The sequence below is a fragment of the Zalophus californianus genome, chromosome 13 (assembly GCF_009762305.2).
Source record: "Zalophus californianus isolate mZalCal1 chromosome 13, mZalCal1.pri.v2, whole genome shotgun sequence".
NCBI classification, from domain to species: Eukaryota; Metazoa; Chordata; class Mammalia; order Carnivora; family Otariidae; genus Zalophus; species Zalophus californianus.
The window spans coordinates 53,459,594-53,486,729 of record NC_045607.1 but is presented as its reverse complement, the minus strand read 5'-3'; the positions used below and the strand labels follow the sequence as shown (position 1 = coordinate 53,486,729).

At 40.7% G+C, this 27,136-nt stretch overlaps 1 protein-coding gene across 4 annotated transcripts in view; it reads left to right on the top strand.

Moving 5' to 3' along the window:
- The first annotated feature begins 394 nt into the window (after positions 1-394).
- The window catches only part of SNAPC3 (small nuclear RNA activating complex polypeptide 3), a 44,488-nt gene continuing 17,746 nt past the window's right edge, over positions 395-27,136 (top strand). For all 4 annotated transcript variants that reach the window (XR_003523582.2, XR_003523580.2, XR_003523581.2 and 1 more), the window contains exons 1-5: positions 395-729; positions 1,446-1,523; positions 16,392-16,476; positions 24,486-24,590; positions 26,658-26,807. Coding sequence is in view for 1 of the 4 variants with exons in the window: in XM_027614528.2 (XP_027470329.2) it covers positions 413-729; positions 1,446-1,523; positions 16,392-16,476; positions 24,486-24,590; positions 26,658-26,807 (735 nt within the window). In the remaining 3 variants the exon portion in view is untranslated. The remainder of the gene's footprint in view (positions 730-1,445; positions 1,524-16,391; positions 16,477-24,485; positions 24,591-26,657; positions 26,808-27,136) is intronic.

Genomic DNA, 27,136 nt, shown 5'->3' with positions numbered 1-27,136 from the left:
GCGCAAGAACCCCGGTGCCAAGGAAAGGTCCCGCATCCCGGGCCGAGCAACGGCAATGAACGGGCTCGAAAGGTGTCCAGAGGCCGCCCTACCGAGCAGAGAGCGATGCCACGTAATCGTGGGGGAACCGGAACGCAAAAACACAGGTTAGGTTACCCGGGACTGAGAGCCCAACCAACCACTCGCCGCCTCGCCGCGAGCGGAGAACAATGCGCTCAGGCCGGCGCGCGGAAGCTCGCGGTGCCGCTCCCGGTGGCGTGCCGGACCCGGGGCCTGCTGGGAAATGCAGTGTCTGAAGCTCTCCCACTCTACCCCACTGCTTTTCGGAGCGAGCCCAGTGCAACTACAAGTCCCATCATGCCCCGCGAGGTCTTGATCGCCCGGCTTTTGCAGGGAAAGGAGTGGGGCGAACATGGCTGAAGGCAGCCGGGGCGGCCCAACGTGCCGCGAGATGGACGGCGCGCAGGACCCGGTCTCCAGCAGTGGGAACTGCAACTTTCCAGAGTACGAGCTTCCCGAGCTAAACACGCGCGCTTTCCATGTGGGCGCTTTCGGGGAGCTGTGGCGTGGCCGGTTGCGCCGGGAAGGGGACTTGTCGCTGAAGGAGCCACAGGCATCCGCGTTGCCTGGGAGCCAAGGGGTCGCCGACTGGGGCCAGGAGGATGCTGCGGTGGCCCGGGATCTGGGCTGCAGCTTGGAGGCAGCAGCGGAGCTGCGGACGGTGTGCGGGTGAGTGCGGGGCCGAGGGGCTCTTGCTGTTTCGAGCTAACCTGGGTGCAGCCTTGCTCCTGCGCTCCCCTGGGATTCATCCTTGGGAGTGCCTGTGGTTTACTTCCAGGGGTAGGAGGACCGGTCTTCCAAAGCTTTCAACCTGCTCGAGCTTTCCTGGAATCCCGGGAGAAGTCCCGTGATCGGAATGCATAATTTCGGCGAGTTGGAGTGAAGGGGACGAGAAAGCTGCATGAAAGATTAATTTTTATATTGGTTAATTTTTTTAAGTGCTTGTTAATGTTGAAAAGCAGTCATGTGTAGCTGCCATTGACAAGACACTTTGACAATGGAGGAGCCTTAGTAATGATGAGGCTGGAAGGAGATTTAAGGAGAGGAGTGTTGATTAATTGTGGTTCTTTTCGGAGGACCTCCAAGTATGCTGTTACCGAAAATTTCCCCCAAAGTGCCTTTTATGGGGTGAAAATATTTTTAAAAAAAACTTTTAACGATTCCTTTCTCCGTTTAACAATATGGGCCACCATACATCAATCGGCCATGTATCCTTTTCTCTGTAGGAAAACCGCACTGATGTCATTGTCTTGAATTCGGGCCTCCTGTGAATCCCGCCTGCTGGATTTTCTCTGACTTAATTGCTTAATGATGTATTTAGGACACAACCCTGACTTGCTGTGATCAAGATGGGTGATTGCTTTTCCTTTGTGTTTATGTTTTAGCCTTGATAAACTGAAGTGCCTTGAGGAGGGTGAGGATCCAGATGTCGTCCCAGAGAATACCGACCTAGTGACTTTGGGGTATGGAAGACTTTACTTTTATTATGTGGTACTTATTTAAATGTTTTTCCAACATTATATTGGGAAAATACTTATTGTTAACACCCCACCCCCTAAATACAACCATTAACATTCGGCTGAATTTGCTTTAGCTCTGTGTGTTTGAGATACCTGCTGCAAGTCTTTTTCTGTTGCTGAACCATTCAGTAAGTTTCAGACATCGTAATTTAGACCTGAATACATCAGCATATAGCTCCCCTAAGGATCATTCTCCTTCGTAATCAGAGGAGTATGATTGCACCTAGGAAAATTAGCAGTAAATGCATAACCTCTGGGGCGCCTGGGTGGCTTAGTCGTTAAGCGTCTGCCTTCGGCTCAGGTCATGATTCCAGGGTCCTGGGATCAAGTCCCACATCCGGCTTCCTGCTCAGCAGGGAGTCCGCTTCTCCCTCTGCCTGCCGTGTTCTTTCTCTCCTCTCTCTCTGACAAATAAATAAACAAAATCTTTAAAAAACATACCCCTAATGTCCGGTCTGTATTCAGATTTATTTTTTTGTTTATTTTTATTTTTTAATTTTTTAAAGATTTTATTTATTTATCTGACAGAGAGACAGCGAGAGAGGGAACACAAGCAAGGGGGAGTGGGAGAGGGAGAAGCAGGCTTCCCAGTGAGCAGGGAGCCCGATACGGGGCTCGATCCCAGGACCCTGGGATCCTGACCTGAGCCGAAGGCAGACGCTTGAGGACTGAGCCACCCAGGCGCCCCTTGTGTTTATTTTTAAATAAGTGTGTTTACAAAGGTACAATTAATCTGCTTAGATTCCAGTGCAAGCTGAATACTGATAGTGTCTTTCAAACTGTTTTCTTTTGTTTTCAACTTTTAATTTTTGACAGTCAGTCATATTTTTGTGAAATAGGATACCAATGAATTACTAGGAAAATAGGATTAAAAGACAAATGCAATAATAAAAGTCCTTTATTTTAGAACAGAGGTTATTATTGGTTTTTTTTTTGAAGATTAAAAAGACTTTATTAAAGATAACTTCCCCCCCAAACTTCCAGATTTCCAGGATGCTTTTTATTTTTTCATTTTTTGAAGTATACCAGTGTCTTGATTTTTTTTTTTTTTTTTTTTTGGAGAGCATTCGTGCAGGGGTGGGTGGGGTGCAAAGGGAGAGGGAGAGAGAGAATCCTAAGCAGTCTCCACACTCAGGACGGAGAGCTGGAGCTCGATCTCACGACCCTGAGGTTCTGACCTGAACTGAAATCAAGAGTTGGCTGCTCAACTGACTGAACCACCCAGGTGCCCCTTGAATTTGTTTCTATTGAAGTATAGTTGACATAAAATGCTTCATTAGTTTCAGGTGTATGGCATAGTGATCTGACAGCTCTATATGTTCAGTGCTTACCGCAAGTGTAGCTACCATCTGTCACCACACAAGGCTATTGATAATACCAGTCACGTTACCATTGACTGTATTCCCTATGTTGTCCCATTATCCCCAGGACTGACTTATTCCACAACTGGAAACCTATACCTGTCACTCTCCTTTACCCATTTTGCCTCTCTCCCCACCTTTCCTGGCAGCCATCAGTTTGTTCTCTGTATTTATGGGGCTGTTCTTTGCTTTTTGGTATGCTTGTTTGTTTTCCTTTTTTAAATTCCACATATCAGTGAAATTATACAGTATTTGTCTTCCTCTGTCTGATTATTTCCCTTAGCATAATACCTTCTAGGTCCATTCATGTTACTGCAGTGGGCAAGATCTCATTCTTTTTTATGGCTGAGTAATACTCCATTACCCACACCACATCTTTATCCATTCGTCTATCCATGGACACCTGAGTTGCTTCCGTATCTTGGCTACTGTAAATAATGCCCTAGTAAACCTAGGGATGCATTTATCTTTTGGAATTAGTGTTTTTGTTTTCTTTGGGTTTTTTGTTTTCCTAGTCGTGGAATTACTGGATCATACAGTATTTATAGTTTTATATTTCTCAAGAACCTTCATACTGTTTTCTACAGTGGCTGCACCAATTTAATTCCTACCAAGCGTGCTCAAGGATTCCTTTTTCTTTATATCTTCGCCAACACTTGTTATTTCTTGTCTTTTTGATTCTAGCCATTCTGACTAATTTGAGATATTTCTTGGTGGTTTTGATTGGCATTTCCCTGATGATTAGTGATGTTGATCTTTTCATGTCTGGCCGTCTGTATGTCTTCTTTGGAGAAATGTCTATTCAGGCCCTCTGGTATAGTCCCAATAGTTTATTTTGTGTGTGGTTTTTTAAAAAAGATGTTATTTTATTTATTTGTCAGAGAGAGAACGTGCACAGGCAGGGAGAGCGGCAGGCAGAGGGAGAAGCAGGCTCCCCACTGAGCCGGGAGCCCAATGTGGGACTCGATCCTAGGACCCTGGGATCATGCCCTGAGCTGAAGGCAGATGCTTAACCAACTGAGCCACCCAGGCGTCCCATCCCTTGCCTGAGGAGATGTCTTGAAAAATATCACTTAAGACTGATGTCTAAGAGATTATTGCCTATGTTTCCTTCTAGGCATTTTATGTTTCAGGTCTCACGTTTAGGTGTTTAATCCATTATTGAGTCTATTTTGTGTGTGTTGTGTGAAATAGTGGTTCAGTTTCATTTCTTTGAATGTAGCTGTCCAGTTTTCCCAACACCATTTGTTGAAGAGACTGGCTTTTCCCCATTGTATATTCTTGCCTCCTTCATAGAGTAATTGTGTAAGTGTGGGTTTATTTCTGGGCTTGGTCTATGTGTCTGGTTTTGTGCCAGTATGATATTCTTTGATTACTACAGCTTTGTAGTATATCTTGAAATCTGGGATTGTGATACATCCATCTTTGTTCTTTCTCAAGATGGCTGTGACTCTTCCGGGTCTTTTGTGGTTTCATACAAATTTTTATATTATTCTAGTTCTGTGAAAAATGCTGTTAGTATTTTGATAGGGATTTCCTTGAATCTGTAAGTTGTTTTGGGTAGTATGGATATTTTACCAATATTCTTCCAATCCATGAGCATGCGGTATCTGTCCATTTGTGTTGTCTTCAGTTTCTTTAACAGTGTTTATAGTTTTCAGAGTACGGGTCTTTCACCTCCTTGGTTGAGTTTATTCCTTAGTATTTTATTCTTCTGGTGCAATTGTAAATGGAATTGCTTTTTAAAAAAATTTTTCTTTATGCTACTTTGTTATTAGTGTATAGAGATGCAATCAATTTCTGTACATTAATTTTGTGTTGTGCAACTTTATTACCTCCAATTACATTTTATTATTAAATTCAATAGTAAAATTACTATTCATATTCATACTACTACTTCATATTGCTGTGACTGTTTCTAAATGTTTACTCTCATTGTCTGTACTGATTGAATAACAAATAGCTCTCAGATCAGTGTTGGTCTGCCAGTCACACTTTGAGAAACACTATGCTATGATAGTAGTGTAGAGAAGATGTGTAATGGTGACATTTATAATTTCTAGTTTATAGCCCACTTACTTCACACCACCTCATCTTTTTAAATCCTTGATCCTACCCTTTGTATTGTTCCCTTTGAAAATTTAGGCATTTCAATTCCACCTTGGTTGCTTATTTATTTATTTATTTTTATTAAAAAAAATTTTTTTTTTTATATCCACCTTGGTTTCTTTTATAATAGCTGCCAAATTTGTTTTCCTTATCCCCACTGCTTATGTTTACATTAGTGATACTTGGAGCACCATGAACACCTCCCATCTCTCCTAGGTCCGGTTTTTTCCTCTTCTGATTTATTCATCTCTGCTACCACCTGAGCATGCTCATTTTTTTTTTTTAAAGATTTTATTTATTTATTTGAGAGAGAGAGAATGAGAGAGAGCACGAGAGGGAAGAGGGTCAGAGGGAGAAGCAGACTCCCTGCTGAGCAGGGAGCCCGATGCGGGACTCGATCCCGGGACTCCAGGATCATGACCTGAGCCGAAGGCAGTCGCTTAACCAACTGAGCCACCCAGGCGCCCCTCCGGATTTATTTTCAACCACTTTCTCTTTCAGATGGCTCAGGAGGCCCCTCTCCCATCTAAAACACCATTATTTGAGGCCATAAGATTCCTTTCCTCATTACTACAACCTATTTCTTCCCTTAGGAAATATATTCACTTACAATGTCCAGAACTCAAATTGTAATATTTCTAAAGTTTTTGAAGGCTCATTGAGAGTCAAGACCCCTTCATCTTTGTATTGCCCTTAAGCCTATTGCACTGTTTTGTTTCCCTTGGTGCTCTTTAACTACCATTGATTGATGGGTTGGATATTTCTAAAATGCACATCTGGTTGTGTCTCTCTTAAAACCTTTCACTGGCGCTTAGACAAGTCCTGAGTTACTTGGTGGTTCACAGGGGCCTCTATAGAATGGATCTTACAGATCTTTTCAGTTCTATGTCTGCAATGCTTCAGCCACACTACAGTTTTCAGTTTCTGGAATGTGCGCTCACTCCAGGTCTTTGCCTAGAACTCTCACGCCTCCTTATACTTCTGGGTCTTGCTGACTTCCACTCATCCTTCCAGGACTGAAGGACTATGGACTCCCATTTAGGCCCCTTTTATGCTCATGTAGCTCCCTGTACTTCCCTTTTGAAATACTCATCACGCTTATGATATACTTGTTTAATTTTCTGTCTTCCTAGCTAGACTTAAAAGTTCCATGAGCTATGTTTGTCGTACACACTGTTGTATCCCCAGTTCCTGGAACTTTGGCACATAATAGGAAGTCAGTAGATATTCGTAGAGTGAGTAGAATTAAGTGAAACTTTCATAAACTTGAGAAAGTAGTTTTTAGCAATTCACTGAAAAAAGATTATTATTTTTTTTAAAGATTTCCTTATTTATTTTTGAGGGGAGGGGCAGGAGGAGAGGGAGAGAGAATCTTAAGCAGACTCCCCACTGAGCGCGTGGAGCCTGTCGTGGGGCTCGGTCCCAGGACCCTGAGATCAAGACCTGAGCCAAAACCAAGAGTTGGACACTTAACCAACTGCGCCACCTAGGTGCCTCGAGATTGATAATTATAAACAAAGCAAACTTTTTTGCTGTAGTTAATAAAATACCAATTGGCTTATAATGACTTTTTGGGCACTTATAATGATTTTTTTTTAATTTTATTTATTTGAGAGAGAGAGAATGAGAGATAGCACGAGAGGGAAGAGGGTCAGAGGGAGAAGCAGACTCCCTGCCGAGCAGGGAGCCCGATGTGGGACTCGATCCCGGGACTCCAGGATCATGACCTGAGCCGAAGGCAGTCGCTTAACCAGCTGAGCCACCCAGGTGCCCACTTATAATGATTTTAATAAGCCATGTTGAATAGTAATTTTCAGGCCACTTTACACATTGTTTCACCTGGCTGTTTTCTATTACTAGATCAACTGAATCTCCTTGGTTGTCTTCTAGTCCCTTCCATAGGAAATGTGGAAGGAAGTTTATATATGATTTAATGTAAAAGGAGTCAGTACGGCATTATTCTGCTGGGATTATTTAGATGTACTTTGAAACTATTACATTTTAAACATAACTAACATTGATCTTAACAGTACTGCAGGTAAATTAGACTTGTGCCAAGTGCTAAAATCTGTATCTGTGCTTTCTCTAAACCTTCCTTTCTTCTCTCCACCATTAACTTAAAACTAAAAACAAAATCTAAATACATGACCCCTTTATTATGCCATAAAATGAATACACTTCTAGCACTCCCCCCCCCTCCCCCACATCTAATAAAGGAGCTGCTGGGCTCATTTCGTGCCTGTAAGGTGAACAAAAAGCACTTGAAAGAGGTTGATTCTCCTCTGATACATGCTGCTGTCTTTGGTCCATACCAAGCTAAATACTTGTCCTCAGCATTTCTGAAATTTTTTAATTGCTTGAAGACTGTAATTCCTAGGAAGAGGAGCAATAATTGCTACTACATGGGTACTACTGAAACTTATCTGTCATCCCAAAAGCTTCAGCAACATTAGTTTGTTTATTTGTTTGTTTTTTTAAGATTTTATTTATTTGAGAGAGAGCAAGAGAGCAGGAGGAAGGTGGGGAGGGAGAAGCAGGCTCCCTGCTCAAGGAGCCGACGTGGGGCTCGATTCCAGGACCCTGGGATCATGACCCGAGTTGAAGGCAGACGCTTAACCGACTGAGCCACCCAGGTGCCCCAGCAATATTGGTTTGTTTGTTTTTTTTTTTTTTCAAAGATTTTTATTCATCCATTTGACAGAGATATAGTGAGAGAGGGAACACAACCAGGGGGAACAGGAGAGGGAGAAGCAGGCCTCCCGCTGAGCAGGGAGCCTGATGCGGGGCTCGATCCCAGGACCCCGGGGTCATGACCTGAGCCGAAGGCAGACGCGCAACGACTGAGCCACCCAGGCGCCCCAGTAACATTAGTTTTAATACAATAGCAATTTCGTTTAGTCTGCCCATTCCTCTCACTTCGCTGGCCAACAAAGCACTGCTCAGTGCACCATTTAAAGGGTATAAAAAAACTTCAGAGTCCTGCAAGAGAAGGAGAACCACAGAAGTGAAGGACTCAACCCTCCCTACCACCAAAACAAAAACACTCTAGTTTACCTGGGCTTTGTTAGGATGACAGAAAAGAGTACCATTAAACTAGGAATCTTATAAACCCTCTTCCACCACAAATATCACAAAATGAGTAAGTAGAAATAAAATCTATAGGGAATTTATTGCAGAAAATCAGGAAACAACTGTTTATACAAATCAACTGAGGAAATCGCTCTCCTCCCAGTAAATAACTAGGAAACAAGAAAACTAAGCCTGCATTCCAAATAAAATTCAATATACTAAAACAAGCATTTGAGGATAGAAAAACACTTTGGATCTGAAATTTTGAAACTAAGAACAGAAATGATGAGAAAAAGGAAGAAGGAAAAAAGTGACGAACTCAGAAAATGGAAGAAAAAGACAAAAATTTCTCAAGTGAATTATGAGATAACTAAAGCAGAATAGATGCAAATGAAAATTTAATAAGAGGCACTGAAAGGACGCCTGGGGGGCTCAGTCGGTTAAGCGTCTGCCTTCGGCTCAGGTCATGATCCCAGGGTCCTGGGATCGAGTCCCGCATGGGGAATCCCTGCTCGGCGGGGAGCCTGCTTCTCCCTCTGCCTGCCGCTCCCCTGCTTGTGCTCTCTCCCTCTCTGATAAATAAATAAAATCTTTTTTAAAAAAAGAAAAAAAGGCAGTGAAAGACATGTATACAGTTAGGAGAATGCAAGTGATGTAAAGAAATGAAGTGAGAAAAAGTGGTGGGATTGGAAAACAAAAGTGTATTTATGCGTCCTTAGAGAAGGAAAACAAAGCAATTGAACAAAATTCATGCTTACTATAATCTAAGAAAATATTCCAGATTGGAAAAAAAATCTGGATCTACAAATTAAAAGGGCTCACTGGGAATCTGGGAAAATTAACCCAAAATCAGTAATTTTGAGACATATCCTAATAAAACTGTTAGATTTCAGAAATAAAGATAGTAAGATCAAGAGATAAAGATCAACGCAGCAAGGCAAAAAGAACACCTAATGTACAAAAGTGAAAGAATTAGAATGGCATTAACTTGCAAAAGTAACATACAAAGAAGGCAACAATGGAGCAGGATTTTTTCACAGAAAGCTCAGTGAAAGCAAGGATTTTATATCCAGTTGAAACGCCTTTCAATAGCGAGGCTATAGAAAAAAATTTTAATATACAAGATCTTGGGTAATTATGTACCCACCAGCTATTTCTGAGCAATATACTAAAGAATGAGCTTCACCCAACCAAGTGATGACTGGGAAATTTTCACCCAAGGACTAGTAGAGTAAGGATGAGGGTGGAAAGCTACTGTACAAATGTATATTGTAACAAATTAGAATGTTGTAGCTGAAAAAATGGGATGAGAAAAGAGGAAGAAGATAATGTGTAGGCAATCAGTAGATCTTAATACTGACAAAAAACTTGAGGGTGCCTGGGTGGCTCAGTTGGTTAAGCGACTGCCTTCGGCTCAGGTCATGATCCTGGAGTCCCAGGATCGAGTCCCGCATCGGGCTCCCTGCTCAGCGAGGAGTCTGCTTCTCCCTCTGACCCTCCCCCCCCTCATGTGCTCTCGCTCTCTCATTCTCTCTCTCAAATAAAGTAAATGAAGTCTTTAAAAAAAAAAAAAAATACTGACAAAAAACTTGAAAACTTAGTAATATATTAAATAAGAAAATGGGTAATGAAGGGTGTTAAGAATCTATAAGTACAAAGGTAACCACTGGAACAAAAATACACATAACAGACCCTCCTCAATTTCAAGCCCCAAAACATTAAATGTGACAAATGTCACTTTTTTTTTTAAGATTATATTTATTTGACAGGGAGCGAGAGAGCACAAGCAGGGGGAGCAGCAGAGACAGAAGGAGAGGGAGCCCGATGTGGGGCTCAACCCCAGGAACCTGGGATCATGACCTGAGGCAGACGCTTAACCGACTGAGCCACCCAGTTGCCCCTATTTTTTATTTTTTTTAAAAAAGATTTTATTTATTTAATTTAGACAGCATGAGTAAGAGGGACAGGGAGAGAGAGGGAGAGAATCAGGCAGACTCCATGTTGAGTGTGGGGCCTGTTGCAGAGCTTGATCCCAGGACCCTGAGATCATGACCTGAGCTGAAATGAAGAGTCAGATGCTTACCTCACTGAGCCACCCACATGCCCCCAAAGGTCACATTTTAATGCTAAAAGCCACAAACCCCAACTGAGATAGAATACTTAGAGAGAGACATATATTCACATATATATGTATATATACACACACATACCAAATAATATAGTGATCAACTTTATAAAACAAAACTATAGGAGATGCAAGATGCATAGCTAGGATCTCACTAACAGTAGGACACTTTAATAACAGTGGTAAAAAAAAATAGATAAAAGTTCTAAACAACATAATGGGCTGTGTCTTACGGAGATCTATATACTTAAAATTTATAACCTGATATTAGAGAATACATGGTACACCCACAAAAGTTGATTGTATATTAGATCACAAAGAAAACATCAGTAACACCCATAAAGTAGAAAATACTATGAGCAACACTCTGTGATCACAGCATAATAAAACTGGAGTTTACTAAAAAAACAAAAACCAGGCCATTCTAGGGGCACCTGGGTGGCTTGGTCAGTTGAGTGTACGACTCTTGGTTTCTGTTCAGGGTTGTGAGATCAGGCTCCATGTTGGGTCTTACAAACGACTGGGAGTCTGCTTGAGATTCTTTCCCTCTCCTTCTGTCCCTCCCCGCCAACCCAGGCTTGCTTACGAACACCCATTCTCTCTCTTTCTCAAATAAATACATAAATCTTTTTTAAAAAAATCAGACCGTTTTACCTGGAAATTTTAAAACTCATTAAATACAGGGATACCTTGGAGATCTTGTGGGGTAGTTCCAGACCACAGCAATAAAGCAAATATTGCAATAAAGCGAGTCAGATGAATTTTTTCGTTTCTCAGTGCCTATAAAAGTTATGTTTATTTTTTATTTTTACTTTTTTTCAAGATTTTATTTATTTATTTGAGAGAGAGAGAGCACAAGCAGTGGGGAGGGGCAGAGGGAGAGGGAGAAGCATATTCCCCGCTGAGCAGGAAATCCGACATGGGGCTCATTCGATCCCAGGGCTCTGGGATCATGACCTGAGCCAAAGGCAGATGCATAACCTTAACCTACTGAGCCGCCCTGGAGCCCTAAAAGTTATGTTTATACTATAGTCTGTTAAGTGTACAGTAGTTTAATGTTTAGAAAAGTATATACCTCAGGTGAGCACTTTATTGGTAAAAAATGCTAAAATTTGAGCTTTCAGTAGTTGTAATCTCTGATGACAGATATCCATAACAAATATTATAATAAAGAAAAACTTTGAAATATTGGAGAGATAAGAGTAGATAAAGAAGAAAAGTTAGCTCTGTCAATGATATGATAGTATACCTGAAAAATTCCGAAGAAATCAATGCTAAAACAAAGAAACAAGAAAAACCAGAATTTAGTGTAAGAGCAGGATACAGAATTGATATATATTTAAAAAAAATAGCCTTCATATATACAAACTAAACAATTAGAGGATATATTGGTAGGGAAAACTCCCATTGATAATAGTCAAAAAGAAGATGAAATACTTAGGAATAAATTCAACAAGAAATATGTAAAACCTAGGTAAGGAAAATTTTAAAACACTCTGGGAAGACTTGGAAAAAGACTTGAAAATATTGAAAGATGTCCTCTCTTCTTGGATAGGAATCTTAAAAATTATTATGCCATCAGCTCTTTATTTGTTTATTTATTTTAGAGAGGGAGAGCAGGGGGAGAGGGAGAGAAGCAGACTGCCTGCTGTGTGGAGTCTGACACTGGACTTGATCTCACAATTCTGAGATCGTGACCTGAGCCGAAATCTAAAGTCAGGCACTTAAATGACTGAGTCACCCAGGCACCCCCATGTCAATTCTAAGTTAATTTATAAATTAAGAGCAATCACAGTAAAAATGCCAGATGTATTGGTTATTTTAGGAAGTTAGACAAGTTGTGATAAAGTTTATATGGACTGTATCTGGGAAAAACCCCTGGGGGGGGCTGAAGAAGATTGTAAGGTATACTAATTTTACAAGATATTAAAATATACTACAAATTCTTTGTAATTAAAACAGTGGCTACTAGCTCATGAAGAGACAACAGACCAGTGGAGTAGAAGAGAAAGCCCAGTTAGATTCTAATAATTGTGCAAATTTAGTATGATGCTATATAGAATAAATTCCAAAGGGATTAGGGATTGAAATGTAGAGAATAAAACATACACACTTTGTTATAGTGAAAGGCTTTCTAACTATGATTTAAATCCAGAGGTAATAAAACAAAGATTTGATAAAATTGACTACATAAAAATAAAAAATTTTGGATGACAAACACACCATAAACAAAAGATAGCTGCCAAACTTGGAAAAAATATGTACCACAAAAAACCGATAACCCTCATATAGAAGACCTTAAAAGTTGAGGGACAAAGACCAGAAACACAGTGGAAAAATGTGAAAAAGATAAACCAAGAGTTCACACACAAAAAAGATATAAAAATGACTCATAGACATGAGAAAGTATATTCATAATTTGAGAAATGCAAATTAAAATGACACTGAGATCCCTTTTCTCACTTATCAGACTAGCACAAATTTAAAAATATGTATTCTTTTGATGAGGCCGTGAAGGAATGGGCATTTCTGTACATTGCTGATGGAGATGTAGATTGGTACAAGCCTTCTCTAGGGTGATATGGTAATGTCTGACACAAAATACATAGGTACACCTTTTCATCCAATCAGTCCCACTTCCAGCAATCTATGCAAAAGATACACTTGCAACAATATGAAATTTACAGGGTTATTCATTGCAGCATTGTTTGTAATTGCAAAATATTTGAATTGCCCTAAATATACATGCATAGGAGAGTGTTGAACAAACTGTAGGACATCCACACAGTTGAGTGTTGTGCAGCTATACTAAAGGATGAGGAAGGATGAACCAGTAGGGTGATTTCTAGGAGATACTGTTACAGGAAAAAAGCAAAGCCCAAAAGCATATGCTACCTTTCATGTGGAAAGTAGGTTTGCAAGTTATCAGTTTGTTGGCTCTCATCTATAAATTGACCTTTTTTGCCTGCTCTGTAAAAATGGGCCTTGGCCCTTTAAATAAATATTTATCTTTTGTCATCTGGCACAGTGTAAATGCTTTGTCAGTAAAAATGGAGAAGAAACTTTGCAAGAGGGAAGGGTTTTGCTTCCTGGTCCAGTGGGCAGTGTGTCCGGCAGCTGCAGTACCTGGCAGCCTGTAGCACCCATTACCCAGCAGCTTTCCCTGCCTCTCCTCTCCCCGTGATGCTTCTCTTGTACAGCTTTTCTTGTACCCTAGATTTCCCCAGTTCCACTGGTGGAGAACCTTAGCCACTTTCTCTGCCGTTCAGTGGGTCACAGCCATGGCCTTCCAGCAAAGTGCAGATCTCAGTCCTGGGAGGGAAGAGGAAGACTTCTTGGGTACGCTTTCTCCCCCCAAATGTTAGGGTACTCCTTATATCTGCTATTCCTATATTCTAGAGTTCTCTTCTTATGCGCTAATCTCTCATTACTCTAATCCTCTGTTAAAGTTAATCTTTGCATTAAGCTTTCTCTATTCTAATTACTGTTTAGGTCTCAGAATGATAGAAAAATTTAGGAAAATACACAGATATTTGCTTATTTGAACAAAAATGGAAAGGATAAACAAGAACTGTAGAGATTGGTTGCCTACAAGGTGGGTGGGAACGGGATAGGAGGTAAGGAGGGAGTACGAACCAAGTTAGTAGGGATGGAGAGGGAAGGACACTTCTTTGAGTGTGTTTATATATATATATTTATAACTCTGATTCTTAGAACCATAGTGATGTTTCATCTGTCTTTTACACATCCCAAAAGCAATCAAAACCAACCAGGATGTGGTTGTGGGAACCCAAAATAGAGTTTAAAAACCAACACATGAGGGATGCCTGGGTGGCTCAGTTGGTTAAACGTCAGTCTTCCGCTCAGGTCATGGTCCCGGAGTCCTGGGATCGAGCTCCGCATCGGGCTTCCTGCTCAGCAGGGTGTCTGTTTCTCCCTCTGCCCCTCACCTTGCTTGTGTTCTCTCTCTCTCGCTCTCGCTCTTTCTGTCTCTCAAATAAAATCTAAAATAAATAAAGTTAAAAAAAACACCACTAACACATGAGCCTGTGTCACAACATAACAACACTGGAGAGAATGGGGAAGAAAGAACTAACCTAAGTCCTACAAAAACGTATCTGGATTCAGTGTTACAAGAGTAAAAACAAAGAGTAACTATTCATGTTTTAGTTAGTGTTTCCCACAGGGTATAGATTAGCAATGCTGAAACTATGTGTTTTCTAGATTCAAACAATAGATAATGGGAGTGGGGTTTCTCACTTGTGGAGAAGAAAGTTACAAGGAAAGGTTAAAGGCTAAAATGAGTGATTTTTAGTTTGGGATTAGAAGTATCAGTATAAACTCATGGTTTTAAGTATATAACAGAAAAATACAGAAGTGCGGATATTTGTACATGCGTGGAATAATACACAGAAGTATGTTTTCTGCCTTTCTCTGCCGAGAGGTCTAGAAGAAACACTGACTGCAGTAACAGTAATGCCTAGCACTTAGCTAATGGCCTCTAAACACCTGTCTTGGGCGCCTGGGTGGCTCAGTCGGTTAAGCGTCTGCCTTCAGCTCAGGTCATGATCCCAGGGTCCTGGGATCGAGTCCCACATCAGGCTCCCTGCTCAGCGGGGAACCTGCTTCTCCCCCTGCTCGTGCTTTCTCTCTCTCCCTCAAATAAATAAAAGCTTTTTTTTTCTTAAGATTTTATTTATTTGACAGAGAGACAGCGAGAGAGGGAACACAAGCAGGGGGGGTGGGAGAGGGAGAAGCAGGCTTCCCGTGGAGCAGGGAGCCCGATACAGGGCTCGATCCCAGGACCCTGGGATCATGACCTGAGCCGAAGGCAGACGCTTAATGACTGAGCCACCCAGGCACCCCTAAATAAATAAAATCTTTAAAAAAAAAATAAACAGCTATCTCATTGAGGCTCTTAGTAGTTGATTTCAGGACTGAGACAAGGAAGTGCAAGGTGAGCCTGGAGCTCTCACGGTGCTAGAAAGTAAAGAAATGCTCAAAAAAAGGTTGAGGGTTTGTTGAAAGACAGGAGCCAACTCAAAGGAGCACCTAACAGCCACAGGTAGAACAGTTTGATCAATAGAATAATGATAGTATTAGATTTTAACCTACAGAATGAAATAAATACGAGTTCATATTAATATAAATGATCAAATAAATGGGAGGAGAGGGATAGGTCTTCATAATACCAGTGAATAAATGTAGAAGGAGGGAAATAGAGAATTGCCCTTAGGCATATTCCACAGTAATAAGTGTTGCACACAAAATCTTTTGAATGCTAAAAACCCCGGGTGAGAAAGTGAGGAGAAACAAGATTTGCATGGTTTCAAAGTATCTTCCCCTAAATACTTAGCAAAGGAAAAGAAAGTTATCTTTCTAGTGTAGGAATTTGGCAGACAGGAACTTAACCAAAGTAAACATCACCAGTAACAAGACATGTTAATATCAACATCATGAACCTCTTGGTATGACACCGTGTGGACATCATTCTTGTCGTATTCATGCCAAAAATGCGCAGCATTACTTCAGTCATGAGGAACCAGCAGGCAGTGCAAATTCAAGGACATTCTACAAAATAACGACGTAGAGCTCTTCAGAAGTGTCAAGGTGATGAAAGACGAGGAAAACTGCCGTACTGCAGACAAATGGAGGGAATGCAGTGTAGTGTCCTACAGAGGATCCTAGAGCAGGAAAAAAAGGCATTACATTTAAAAACTTGTGAAATTCAAAAAAGACTTAGAGTTACTAATACTGTATTAATGTTAATTTTCTGATTTTGATAATTAGGATCATGTAAGGTGTTAATATAGGGAAAACTGGGTGAGAGATGTAAGGGGACTCTACTATTTTTACAGCTTCTTTTAGCTGTGAGTCTAAAATGAGTTCAAAATTCGTTCAAGGGATGCCTGGGTGGCTCAGTCAGTTAAGTGTCCAACTTGGTGTCAGTTCAAGTCATGATCTCAGAGTCATGAGATTGCTCGGCGTGGAGCCTGCTTTGGATTCTCTCTTCTTCTTCCTCTGCCCCTGCCTCTCTCTTTCTCAAAAAAAAAAAAAAAATTAGTTCAAATAAAAGTTAAGTATTAAAGATATCTTTGAAGACCCAGTAAAGGTATTGAAGTTTGACTTTTCTTGTTCCTCTAACAGGGTTAGAAAGAAGCTTCTGGAACAGCGGGAAGAAACCATAACAATAGATCGGGTCTGCAGACAAGAAACATTTGCTTATGAGATGGTAAGAGTCTCATCTTTCTTTTTTTTCCCCTGTGAAACAGTGAAACACTCTGTCATTGGGTGTTAGTGATGACTGTAGGGTGGCTTTATATTGGATATGCTTAGCTGAAAACAAACTTAGAGAAACCTCATTGGGACTGGGAACTGGTAGGAGAAAAAGACCCACAGAACTCAAGTGATAAGAACTTAAGTGATCGGGTGGCTCAGTCATTGTGGCTCAGTCAGTTAAACGTCTGCCTTCAGCTCAGCTCATGATCCGATAGAGTCCCACCATCGGGCTCCCTGCTCCGCGGGAAGCCTGCTTCTCCCTCCCCCACTCCCCCTGCTTGTGTTCCTTCTCCCACTGTGTCTCTCTCTGTCAAATAAATAAATAAAAATCTTAATAAAAGTTTAAGTGATGGCACATTTGCCTCTTTCAGATCTCTGCCTTTATTCTTGAATTTGTTTATTTGAGAGAGAGAGCACAAGCAGGGGGAGCAGCAGAGGGAGAGGGAGAAGTAGACTCCCTGCTGAGCAGGGAACCCGATACGGGGCTCAATCCCAGGACCCTGGGATCATGACCCAAGCTTAACTGACTGAGCCACCCAAGCACCCCTTTATTTCTGCTTTTAGTTTGGTTTTGCTCTCTATATTAGGCTAAATTCATGCCTTTTCATCTCCCTATTGCTGGTACTTTTGTTCTGCTCCTGATTGTAGTTTAATCACATTCTTAATCCACCATCTCTTATGTAAACCCTCAGAAAAATTTAAGATGATAAATAATGAGGAATTAAGTGTTAGACATGATGGGTTCATTCAATACATATTCTTGAGGACCTACTGTGTGTCAGATGCTGTGTTGGTCACTTGGTAATACATAAAGGCATCTGTTTTCTCTCCCACTTATTTTTTATTGTGGTAAAATTTACATAACATAAAATTTACTATTTTAACCATTGTTAAATGTTCAGTTGAAGTAGCATTAAGTACATCACTGTATTATGTACCTATCAGTATTTCCAGAACTTTTTCATCATCTCAAACAGAAATTCTATACTGAGTAAATAACTCCCCATTTTCCTTTCCCTCAGCCCCTGGTAACCTTTATTCTACTTTCTGTCTCTGTGAATTTGCCTGTTCTAGATACCTCATATAAGTGGAATCATGCAATATTTGTCCTTTTGTGTTCAGCTTATTTTACTTAGTATAATGTCTTAGAGGTTTTATCTGTGACTGAATAATATTTCCTTGTATGGATATACCATATTTTGTTTATCTGTTCATCTTCTGATGGCCATTTGGCTTATTTCCATTTTTTGGCTATTGTAAATAATGATGCTATGAACACCAGTAGACAGGTATCTGAGTCCGTTTTCAGTTCTTTTCAGTATATACCTGGGAGTGCAGTTGCTCAGTCATACGGTCATCTAGGTTTACTCTCTTGAGGAACCACCAGACTGTTTTCCACAGCAGCTGGGTCATTTGACAGTCCCTCTAGCAATGCGCGGAGGTTCCAGTTTCTCCACATCCTCTTCAACATTTCTTACTGTCTTTTGAGAATAGCCGTCCTAGTGGGTGTAAAATGGTATCTCATCATGATTTCAATTTGCATTTCCCAGAGGGTAAGTGATGTTGAGCATCTTTTCATGTGCCTTTTGGCCGTTTGAATGTCATCTTTGGAGAAATGTCTATTCGAGTCCTTTATTAGTTTTTTAATTGGGTTGTCCCTTTGTTGAGTCGTAAGAGTTCTTTGTATATTCTGGATACTAGACTCAGCGTATGTGTGATTTTAAAATGTTTTCTCTCGTCTACAGGTCATTTTTTTTTTATTTCTGTATTTGAGAGAGAGGATGAGAGAGAAAGCACATGAGATGGGGGGAGGGTCAGAGGGAGAAGCAGACTCCCTGCCGAGCAGGGAGCCCGATGCGGGACTCGATCCAGGGACTCCAGGATCATGACCTGAGCTGAAGGCAGTCGTTTAACCAACTGAGCCACCCAGGCGCCCTACAGGTCATCTTTTCACCCCCTTGATAGTGTCCTCCGATGTACAAAAGTTTAAAATGTGATTAAGTTCACTTTATCTTTTTGTTGTTATCTGTGCTTTTGGTGTCGTACTTAAGAAACTACTGGCAGGGGCGCCTGGGTGGCTCAGTTGGTTGGGAACTGCCTTCGGCTCGGGTCATGGTCCCGGAGTCCCGGGATCGAGTCCCGCATTGGGCTCCCTGCTCGGCGGCGAGTCTGCTTCTCCCTCTGACTCCCTCTGACCCTCCCCCCTCTCATGTGCTCTCTCTCTCTCTCTCTCTCTCTCATTCTCTCTCTCAAATAAATAAATAAAATCTTTAAAAAAAAAAAAAACCCATACAGAAGATAATTTATAAAAAAAAAAAAAGAAACTACTGGCAAATCCATTGTAGGAATGAAGCTTTCCCCCATGTTTTCGTCTAAGAGTTTATAGTTTTAGCTCTTAGTTCAAGTCTTTGATCCATTTTGAGTTAATTTTTATATATATAAGGAAAAGGTATAACTTTATTCATTTGTATGTGGATATCCAGTTTTCCTGGCACCATTTGTTGAAGAATGGTTTTGACACCTTCGTTAGAAGTCAGTTGACCATATAAGATTTATTTCTGAGTTCTCCGTTCTATTCCATGAGTCTCCGTGTCTGTCTTATCCTCAGAAATCCTGTTTTGATTGTTATAGCTTTGTGGTCATTTTTGAAATTGGGAAATGTGAGTCTTCCAACTTTAATCCTTTTCAGGATTGTTTTGACTGTTGATGTCAAAACTCGGAATTCCCTAGGGATTTTAGGAGGGTGGTTTTATTTCTGGGTAAAAAAAAAAAAGAAATCCCATAGTGATTTTGATAGGGATTGACTCTGTATATGATTTGGGGTAGTGTTGTCATTTGAACATCTTCCAATCCATGAACAAGCCTTGTCTTTAAATTTAAGTTGTCAGTTAATTTTGTTCAGTAACATTTTGTAGTTTTTAAGTGTAAAAGTCTTTGATTTCTTTTTTTTTTAAGATTTTTTTATTCTCTTAAAGTAATTTCTACACCCAACATGGGGCTTGAACTCACAACCCTGAGATCGAGAGTCACATGTTCTACCGACTGAGCCAGGCAGGCACCCCAAGTCTTTTCATTTCTATTAAGTTTATTCCTAAGTATTTTATTCCTTTTGATGATATTTTAAATGGAATTATTCTCTTAATATCTTTTGAGTTGTACACTGCTGGTATATAGAAATATAACCGGTTTTTGTGTGTTGATTTCATAACCTGCAACTTTGGTAAACTTATTAGCTCTAATAGGTTTTTTTGTGTGGATTCTTTAGGATTTTATACATAGAAGATCATGCCTGTCATCTGCAAACAGAAATAACTTTATCTCTTTCTAATTTGGTTGCTCATTCATTCCTTTTCCTTTCTTCCTTTTTAAATCTAATTATTCTGGCTAGAATTTCTAGTACTATGTTGAAGAGAAGTGGCAAAAGTACACATCCTTATAGTTTTTCACCATTGAGTATGATTTTAGCTGTGGATTTTTTGTATATGTCCATCATCATGTTGAAGAAGTGCCCTTCTGTTCCTAGTTTATTCAGTGCCTTTATTGTGAAAGGGGATTGGATTTCCTCTATTTTTTCTGCATTTCAGTGAAATAATGATGTGGGTTTTTTCCGTCCTCTATTAGTGTGGTGTATTACATTGATTGATTTGCGTGTGTTGAACTACTCTTGCATCCTGAGGATAAACCCCGCTTGGTTGTGGAATATAATCCTTTTCATATGCTGCTGAATTTGGTTTGCTGGTATTTTGGTTTTAAAGATTATTTATTTATTTATTTGAGATAGAGCAAGAGAGAGCGAGAGCATGGGGGGAGGGGCAGAGGGAGAGGGAGAAGCAGGCTGTCTGCTGACCAGGGAGCCCCAATATGGGGCTTGATCCCAGGACTATGAGATCATGACCTGAGCTGAAGGCAGATGCTTAACTAACTGAGCCACCCAGGTGTCCCAGTTTGCTAATATTTTGTTAGGGAGTTTTGCATTTATATTCATAAATGATACTGGCCTGTAGTTTTCTTGTGGTGTCTTTGGCTTTGGTATCAGAGTATGTTGATCTCATAGAATGAGTTAAGAAGTTAGTATTCCCTCTGGGGGTTGCCTGCATGGTTGGGCAATGCCTTGCAGTCAGGTCATGATCCCAGGGTCCTGGGATCGAGCCCTACATCGGGCTCCCTGCTCAGCAGGGAGTCTGCTTCTCCCCTCCCCCCCCACCCCCATAAATAAAATCTTAACGTATTCCCTCAGGGCGCCCAGCTGGCTCAGTCGGTAGAGCATGTGACTCTTGACCTCACTTTGGGCATAGAGCATACTTTAAAAAAAAAAAGTATTCTCTCTTCTTCAGATTTCTTGGAAGATGTTGGGGAGGATTGATGTAATTCTTTGGTATAGTTCACCAGTGAAACAATCTAGTCCTGGGTCTGTCCTCCCTCCCTCCCTCCCTCCCTCCGTCAGTGAGAGAGGGAACACAAGTAGGGGGGAGTGGGAGAGGGAGAAGCAGGCTTCCCACCAAGCAGGGAGGCCGATGTGGGACTCGATCCCATGACCTTAGTAGAAGGCAGATGGTTAACGACTGAGCCACCCAGGTGCCCCTTGGATTCATTTTGATTGTTACCTTCCTTCTGCTTATTTTGGGTTTAGTTTGCTCTTCTTTCTCCATTTCCTTAGTGTATACAGTAAGGTTATTTACTTGAGATTGTTCTTTTTTTAATGCAGATGTATACAGCTGTAAGTTTCCCTCTTTGTACTGCTTTTGCTGCATCCTATGAGTTTCTGTGTTCTGTTTTTGTTTTCATTTGTCTCAAGGTATTTTCTCATTTCCCTTGTGATTTCTTTTTTGACCCATTGGTTATTTAAGAGTGTGTTATTTAATTTCCACTAAATTTTTTAGTTTTGTTCCTATTATGATTTCTAGTTTTATTCAGTTATAAACAGAAAATATACTTTAATTGATTTTAGTACTTGCAAATTCATTAAGACTTGGTGGTCTATCTCAGAGAATTGTTCATGTGCACTTGAGAAGAATGTATTGTTGGATGGAGTGTTCTGTATATGTCAGTGAGATCTCATTGGTTTGTAGGTGTTATTTCCTTATTAATTTTCTGTATGGTTATTCTACTCATTATTGGAAGTGGGGTATTGAAGTTTCCACCTGTTATCATAGAACAATATATTTCTCCCTTCAATTCTGTCAGTTTTGCCTCATATATTTTGGCATTCTGTTGTTAGCTACGTATGTATATAATTACTGTATCTTTTTGGATTGCATATTTTATCAGTATACAGTGTCCTCCTTTGTCTCCTATAACCTTTTTTGACTTAAAGTCTGTTTTATCTGACAATAACATTTGGTTACTATTTGTGTGGAATATCTTTTTCCATTTTTTTACTTCCAGCCTCTTTGTGTCTTCACGTCTAAAGTGAGTCTCTTACAGAGAGTGTATAGATGATGAAATATTTTTAATCCATTCTGCCAATCTTTGCCTTTTTAATGGGAAAGTTTAGCCCATCTGTGTTAAAGTAATTACTTTATTTCTGCCATTTAGGTATCTGTATGCCATACCTATCTTTCGTTCCTTGGTTCCTCTATTATTGTCTTCTTTGGTATTTAGTTGAATTTTTATGCTGTATTTTGTTTTCCTTCTCTCCATATGTATGTGTTTTACTTATTTACATAGTGGTTACCTTGTGGATTACAATTACCATCTTAAAATTATAACAACCTAATCTTTTTTTTTTTTAAGATTTTATTTATTGAGAGAGAGAGAATGAGATAGAGCACGAGAGGGGCGAGGGTCAGAGGGAGAAGCAGACTCCCCGCTGAGCAGGGAGCCCGATGCGGGACTCGATCCTGGGACTCCAGGATCATGACCTGAGCTGAAGGCAGTTGCCCAACCAACTGAGCCACCCAGGCGCCCATAACAACCTAATCTTTTTTTTTTTTTTTTAAGATTTTATTTATTTATTTGACAGAGAGAGACACAGCGAGAGAGGGAACACAAGCACGGGGAGTGGGAGAGGGAGAAGCAGACTTCCCGCTGAGCAGGGAGCCCGTTGCGGGGCTCGATCCCGGGACCCTGGGACCTTGATCTGAGCCGAAGGCAGACGCTTCACGACTGAGCCACCCAGGCGCCCCAGCCTAATCTTAATAATACCAACTTTGTTTCAGTAGAAACTTCGAGGATAGATACTCTGCTTATATACATCTCTGTCCCTCTCCCTTGATGATGTTATTGTCTCATCATATCTTTATGTGTCTGTTAACATAAATTTATAAATACTGTTTTATGCATTTGTTTTTGAGAGAAAAGTTATAAACTAAAAGTATAGTAGCTTTGGGTTTTATATTTGCCTATGTAGTTACCGTTACCAGTGTTCTTTATTTCTTACAGATTCAAATTACTGTCTAGTGTCTTCTCATTTCACCCTGAAGAACTCTCTTTAGCATTTCTTGTACAAAGCCTACTGGTAATGAACTGCCCCCCCCCCCTTTTTTTAATCTGAAAATGCCTTAATTGCTTTTTCATTCCTGAAGGATAGTTTTGCCAGGCATAGAATTCTTGGTTAAAGGTGTTTTTTTCTTTCCTGACTTCAGATATGTTGTCCTACCCCCAGCTCACTGAGTGCATTTAAAACAGTTGATTTAACATCTTTGACAAGTAACTTCTGTATCTGGGCTTCCTCGAGGGTGGCTTTTGTCAGATTTTTTTTTTTTCTTGTGACTGTGACATATCTTCTTGTTTCTTTGTGTGCTTTATGTTTTTATTGAGAACAACGAATCTGTACTGGACATTCTGAGTAAATTCTTTTACTTGTTGATTGTTGGAGCTGCGTGTACTCCTTGTTGTGTATGGTTATGGATATTTCTGTTTTATTATCTCTGTGGACAGCCAGTGACCTGTTCAAGATTTCCTTAAATGTCTGCCTCCACAAATTTAAAAAAAAAGAAAAGGCCCTGTTTCTAAATTTCCCAGTAGCTGCTGCTGTGGGAAGCCACTGCTATCAGGAGACCAAAACCCAGGCAAGTGTCTACACCAGGTCATCAGGACATTACCAGAGCAACCAAAACCACCAGTTTTGGGAGAACAAGGTCCCCATTGCTTGTCATGGCATCACCCATCTGTTCAGGAACACAGGACCCTATTTCCACATCTGTAGTGGGGCTGAGGAATGGGGGGTAGTAGTTGGTTTGCACTCTGTGCTTACTAATGAAAGATCAGCAGCTTATCCTTTCATCAAACACTTTCCTAGTTGATGTAACTGACTGATCAGGTTTCAGAATTCCAAAATAGTTGGTTCCGATCTCTCTTTCCATCTTATTAGTTGCTTTGGTGGAGGGACTGATCCCTAGAGCTGCCTACTATGTCATTTCGCGTATTGTTACTCCCTCTTATTTTTGCACCTGTACTTAACTAGTCTACTCTGGGGGCTTTTATTTTATCGTTATTGTGCACACATAATAGAAGTGTGAGGTATTAAAGATGTGAGAATGTTGTAAAAAGCAAGACTGTGTTGGTTTTAGAGCCAAACCGATCTACATCCAGACTTGCTGATTTACCTTGGGTAAATCTGAACCTCTGTGCATCTGTCAAATAGCTTTCGTAATATTGTGAGAGAAGGTGTGTAAAAGTGTTATTAGCAACTGTAAATGCCAGTGTTATACCATTAATTGATATTCCTGTTTTATCATCAGTTGCTAAGCATTTAGTGCCAATCATTGTTAGATACTTTATGTACACATTCTCAGCAATAGTTCTGTAAAATGAGTATTCTCTGTTTTTTGTTTTTGTTTTGTTTTTTTTACAGAAGAAACTAAAGTTTAAGAGAGGTTTTAGCAATTTTCTTAAAGTAAAATTAGGAGTCAAAGCCAGGGCTGCCTGACTCTAGCCCTTGATTACAGCTGTTGTTCCACACTGCCTCTTTGCTGAGTCACACTGTGATTTTAAGGTCTCTTACTTGTTTTTCTCCTTCAGGAGTCACATGCCATAGGAAAAAAGCCTGAAAATCCAGCAGACATGATTGAAGAAGGGGAGCTTATCCTATCTGTGAATATCTTATACCCTGTTATATTTCATAAGGTCAGTAGTAAAACCTTTTGAATTTCACAGGTAATATGGGGGACTTTTGTCAAAGGGTTTAATCATTTGAATAGTTACAACCTTTAGGGTTCAAAATAAATGCAAACGTACACTGTTTTATGTAACAGTTATAATATTGGAATTTATTTGTAATTGCTGCACTGGAAGCAACTAAAAGTATATGTAAAGCCACAGTGATTGTAATTATGTGAATTCTTGCGTTTGTTTCTTAGGTGTGTTTGTTTGTTTGTTTGTTTTTACAGAATAGGTGACTGGTAAAGGAGTAGGGTAACCCTTCTTCACCAAATCAGAATACGTGGGAAGCTGTCAAAACTAACTAAAAACAACTCTTCTTTGATGAAAATGCAGAAAGTTAACAGGAACATTCATAAATTTCTTAGAGGTCTCTGATAAAAAGAATTCTACCCTAGCCCCTAGGGTGTGTATTCTTGATTCCCCAAATAGATGTCACAAACTTTGATAAGGTTTAATTGAAATATTACTATACATGAATTGCACTTGTGAATAGTCAATAATGAAGCATCTGGGATAGAGTTAGTACTAATTACCTTGTTTGATTAAGATCTGAAATTACTAGTCAAACCAAACCAATAAAACAGAACTCTGGGTCTATAACATGAGAGTAGTGTATAGATTGCTTGGAGGAAATTTTAAAACACACTGCTGCTGGGGCATCTGGGTGGCTCAGTCAGTGTAGATCGCCCAACTCTTGATCTCAGGGTTATGAATTCAAGCCCTGGGTTGGACGTGGAGCCTACTTAATAATAAATAAAACACAGTGCTGCTAGATGAAGTTATATTCCAAAGGTTCTTGGTGATTTCATTTTAGTAGCATCTTGATTATAAACTTTAGCTTATTTTGTTTTTTTAAAGATTTTATTTATTTGACAGAGAGAGAGCACAAGCAGGGGGAGCGGCAGGCAGAGTGAGAAGCAGGCTCCCCGCCGAGCAGGGAGCCTGATGTGGGGCTTGATCCCAGGACCCTGGGATCACAACCTGAGCCGAAGGCAGACACCTAATGACTGAGCCACCCAGGCACCCCATAAACTTTAGCTTAAACTAAGAAAGTTCTGTTGCTAAGTGTCTTAGTCCCTTGTGGCCGCTGTAACAAAATACCGCTGATCGAGCACCTTATAACCAGCAGTTTGCCTCAGTTCTGGATGTTGGCAGTCCAAGCTCGGGGTTAGCACAGGCAGGTGAGGCCCTCTTCCAGGTCACAGACCTCTCAGGGGTCCGAAGGAACTAGGCTTTCTGTGCGATCTTTTATAAGAGCACTAACCCCATTCATGAGGCTCAGCCTGCCACCTCATCACCCCCCCTCCCAGAGACCCAACCTCCGAACACTATCACTTGGGCAGTAGGATTCCAGGATCTGAATTTGGGGTGGACAAAGACATTCAGATCATAACACCAAGTGTCTCAGTTGTCTGTGGAATTCTAAGTTATGGAGGTGGCCGAGTGACTATACTAGAGGCCAATGCCATTGAGAGATGTTAATTACTTACATTTCCTGAGAGGAGCAAGTTGACCACAGCCGCAGGGCCACAGAGGAAAGCACCAGTGACAGTTGGGAACGAAAAGGAGTGAGGAGAAGCCATAGGCCACAGCCTTTATTGAGGTTTCCATGGGCAGGGCGAATGGTTCGGGCTTGGCTAGTTTGAGTAATTCCAGCGGGTTCGGGGGTCTAGGGACTGTCCCTAGTTGTCCACCACCTGACCTTACATTGATTTAGGACGAGCAAATACTGATTTAGGACGAGCAAATACTGGCTTGGCATGTGAGAATGAGAACAAGGAAGTGGCTTCAGAGACCAGGCTCTGGATCACAGGGGAGATGTAAACAGTTTTGGCCATTAATTTGGCCCTGTTATTAATGGATGCCAAATGGACAAATACAGAATCTAAGAAAACACAGAACACTAAGTTATGGGGATAACTTTAAATTAAGAAAACCAGTAACTTCATCTAGATCTGGTCAGGACAGGATTTACAGTTTACTTGCTTCGTCTCTAAGTGGACACTTATTTATTTACCATTTGAATTTTAGCACAAAGAACACAAACCATACCAGACGATGCTGGTGTTGGGCAGTCAGAAGCTCACAGAACTGAGAGATTCAATTTGCTGTGTCAGTGACCTCCAGATTGGTGGGGAATTCAGCAACACTCCTGATCAAGCTCCTGAGCACATAAGCAAAGTAAGGTGTTGTGTTTTCTTTTTTTTCTTACCCCTCATAAAACAAGAAGAAATAATAATAGTCATAATAATAATAAGCTAAATAAGTAGTGATTACTCTAGCAGACTCATAAATGTTCCAGTAAATCCTTTCTCCTTTTATGCCATTCCATCAAGTTTATCTCTTCCCTTTTTATCATCAAGACATTTTCAGGGGCGCCTGGGTGGCTCAGTCGTTAAGCGTCTGCCTTTGGCTCAGCTCATGATCCCAGGGTCCTGGGATCGAGCCCCGCATCGGGCTCCCTGCTCCGTGGGAAGCCTGTTTCTCCCTCTCCCACTCCCCCTGCTTGT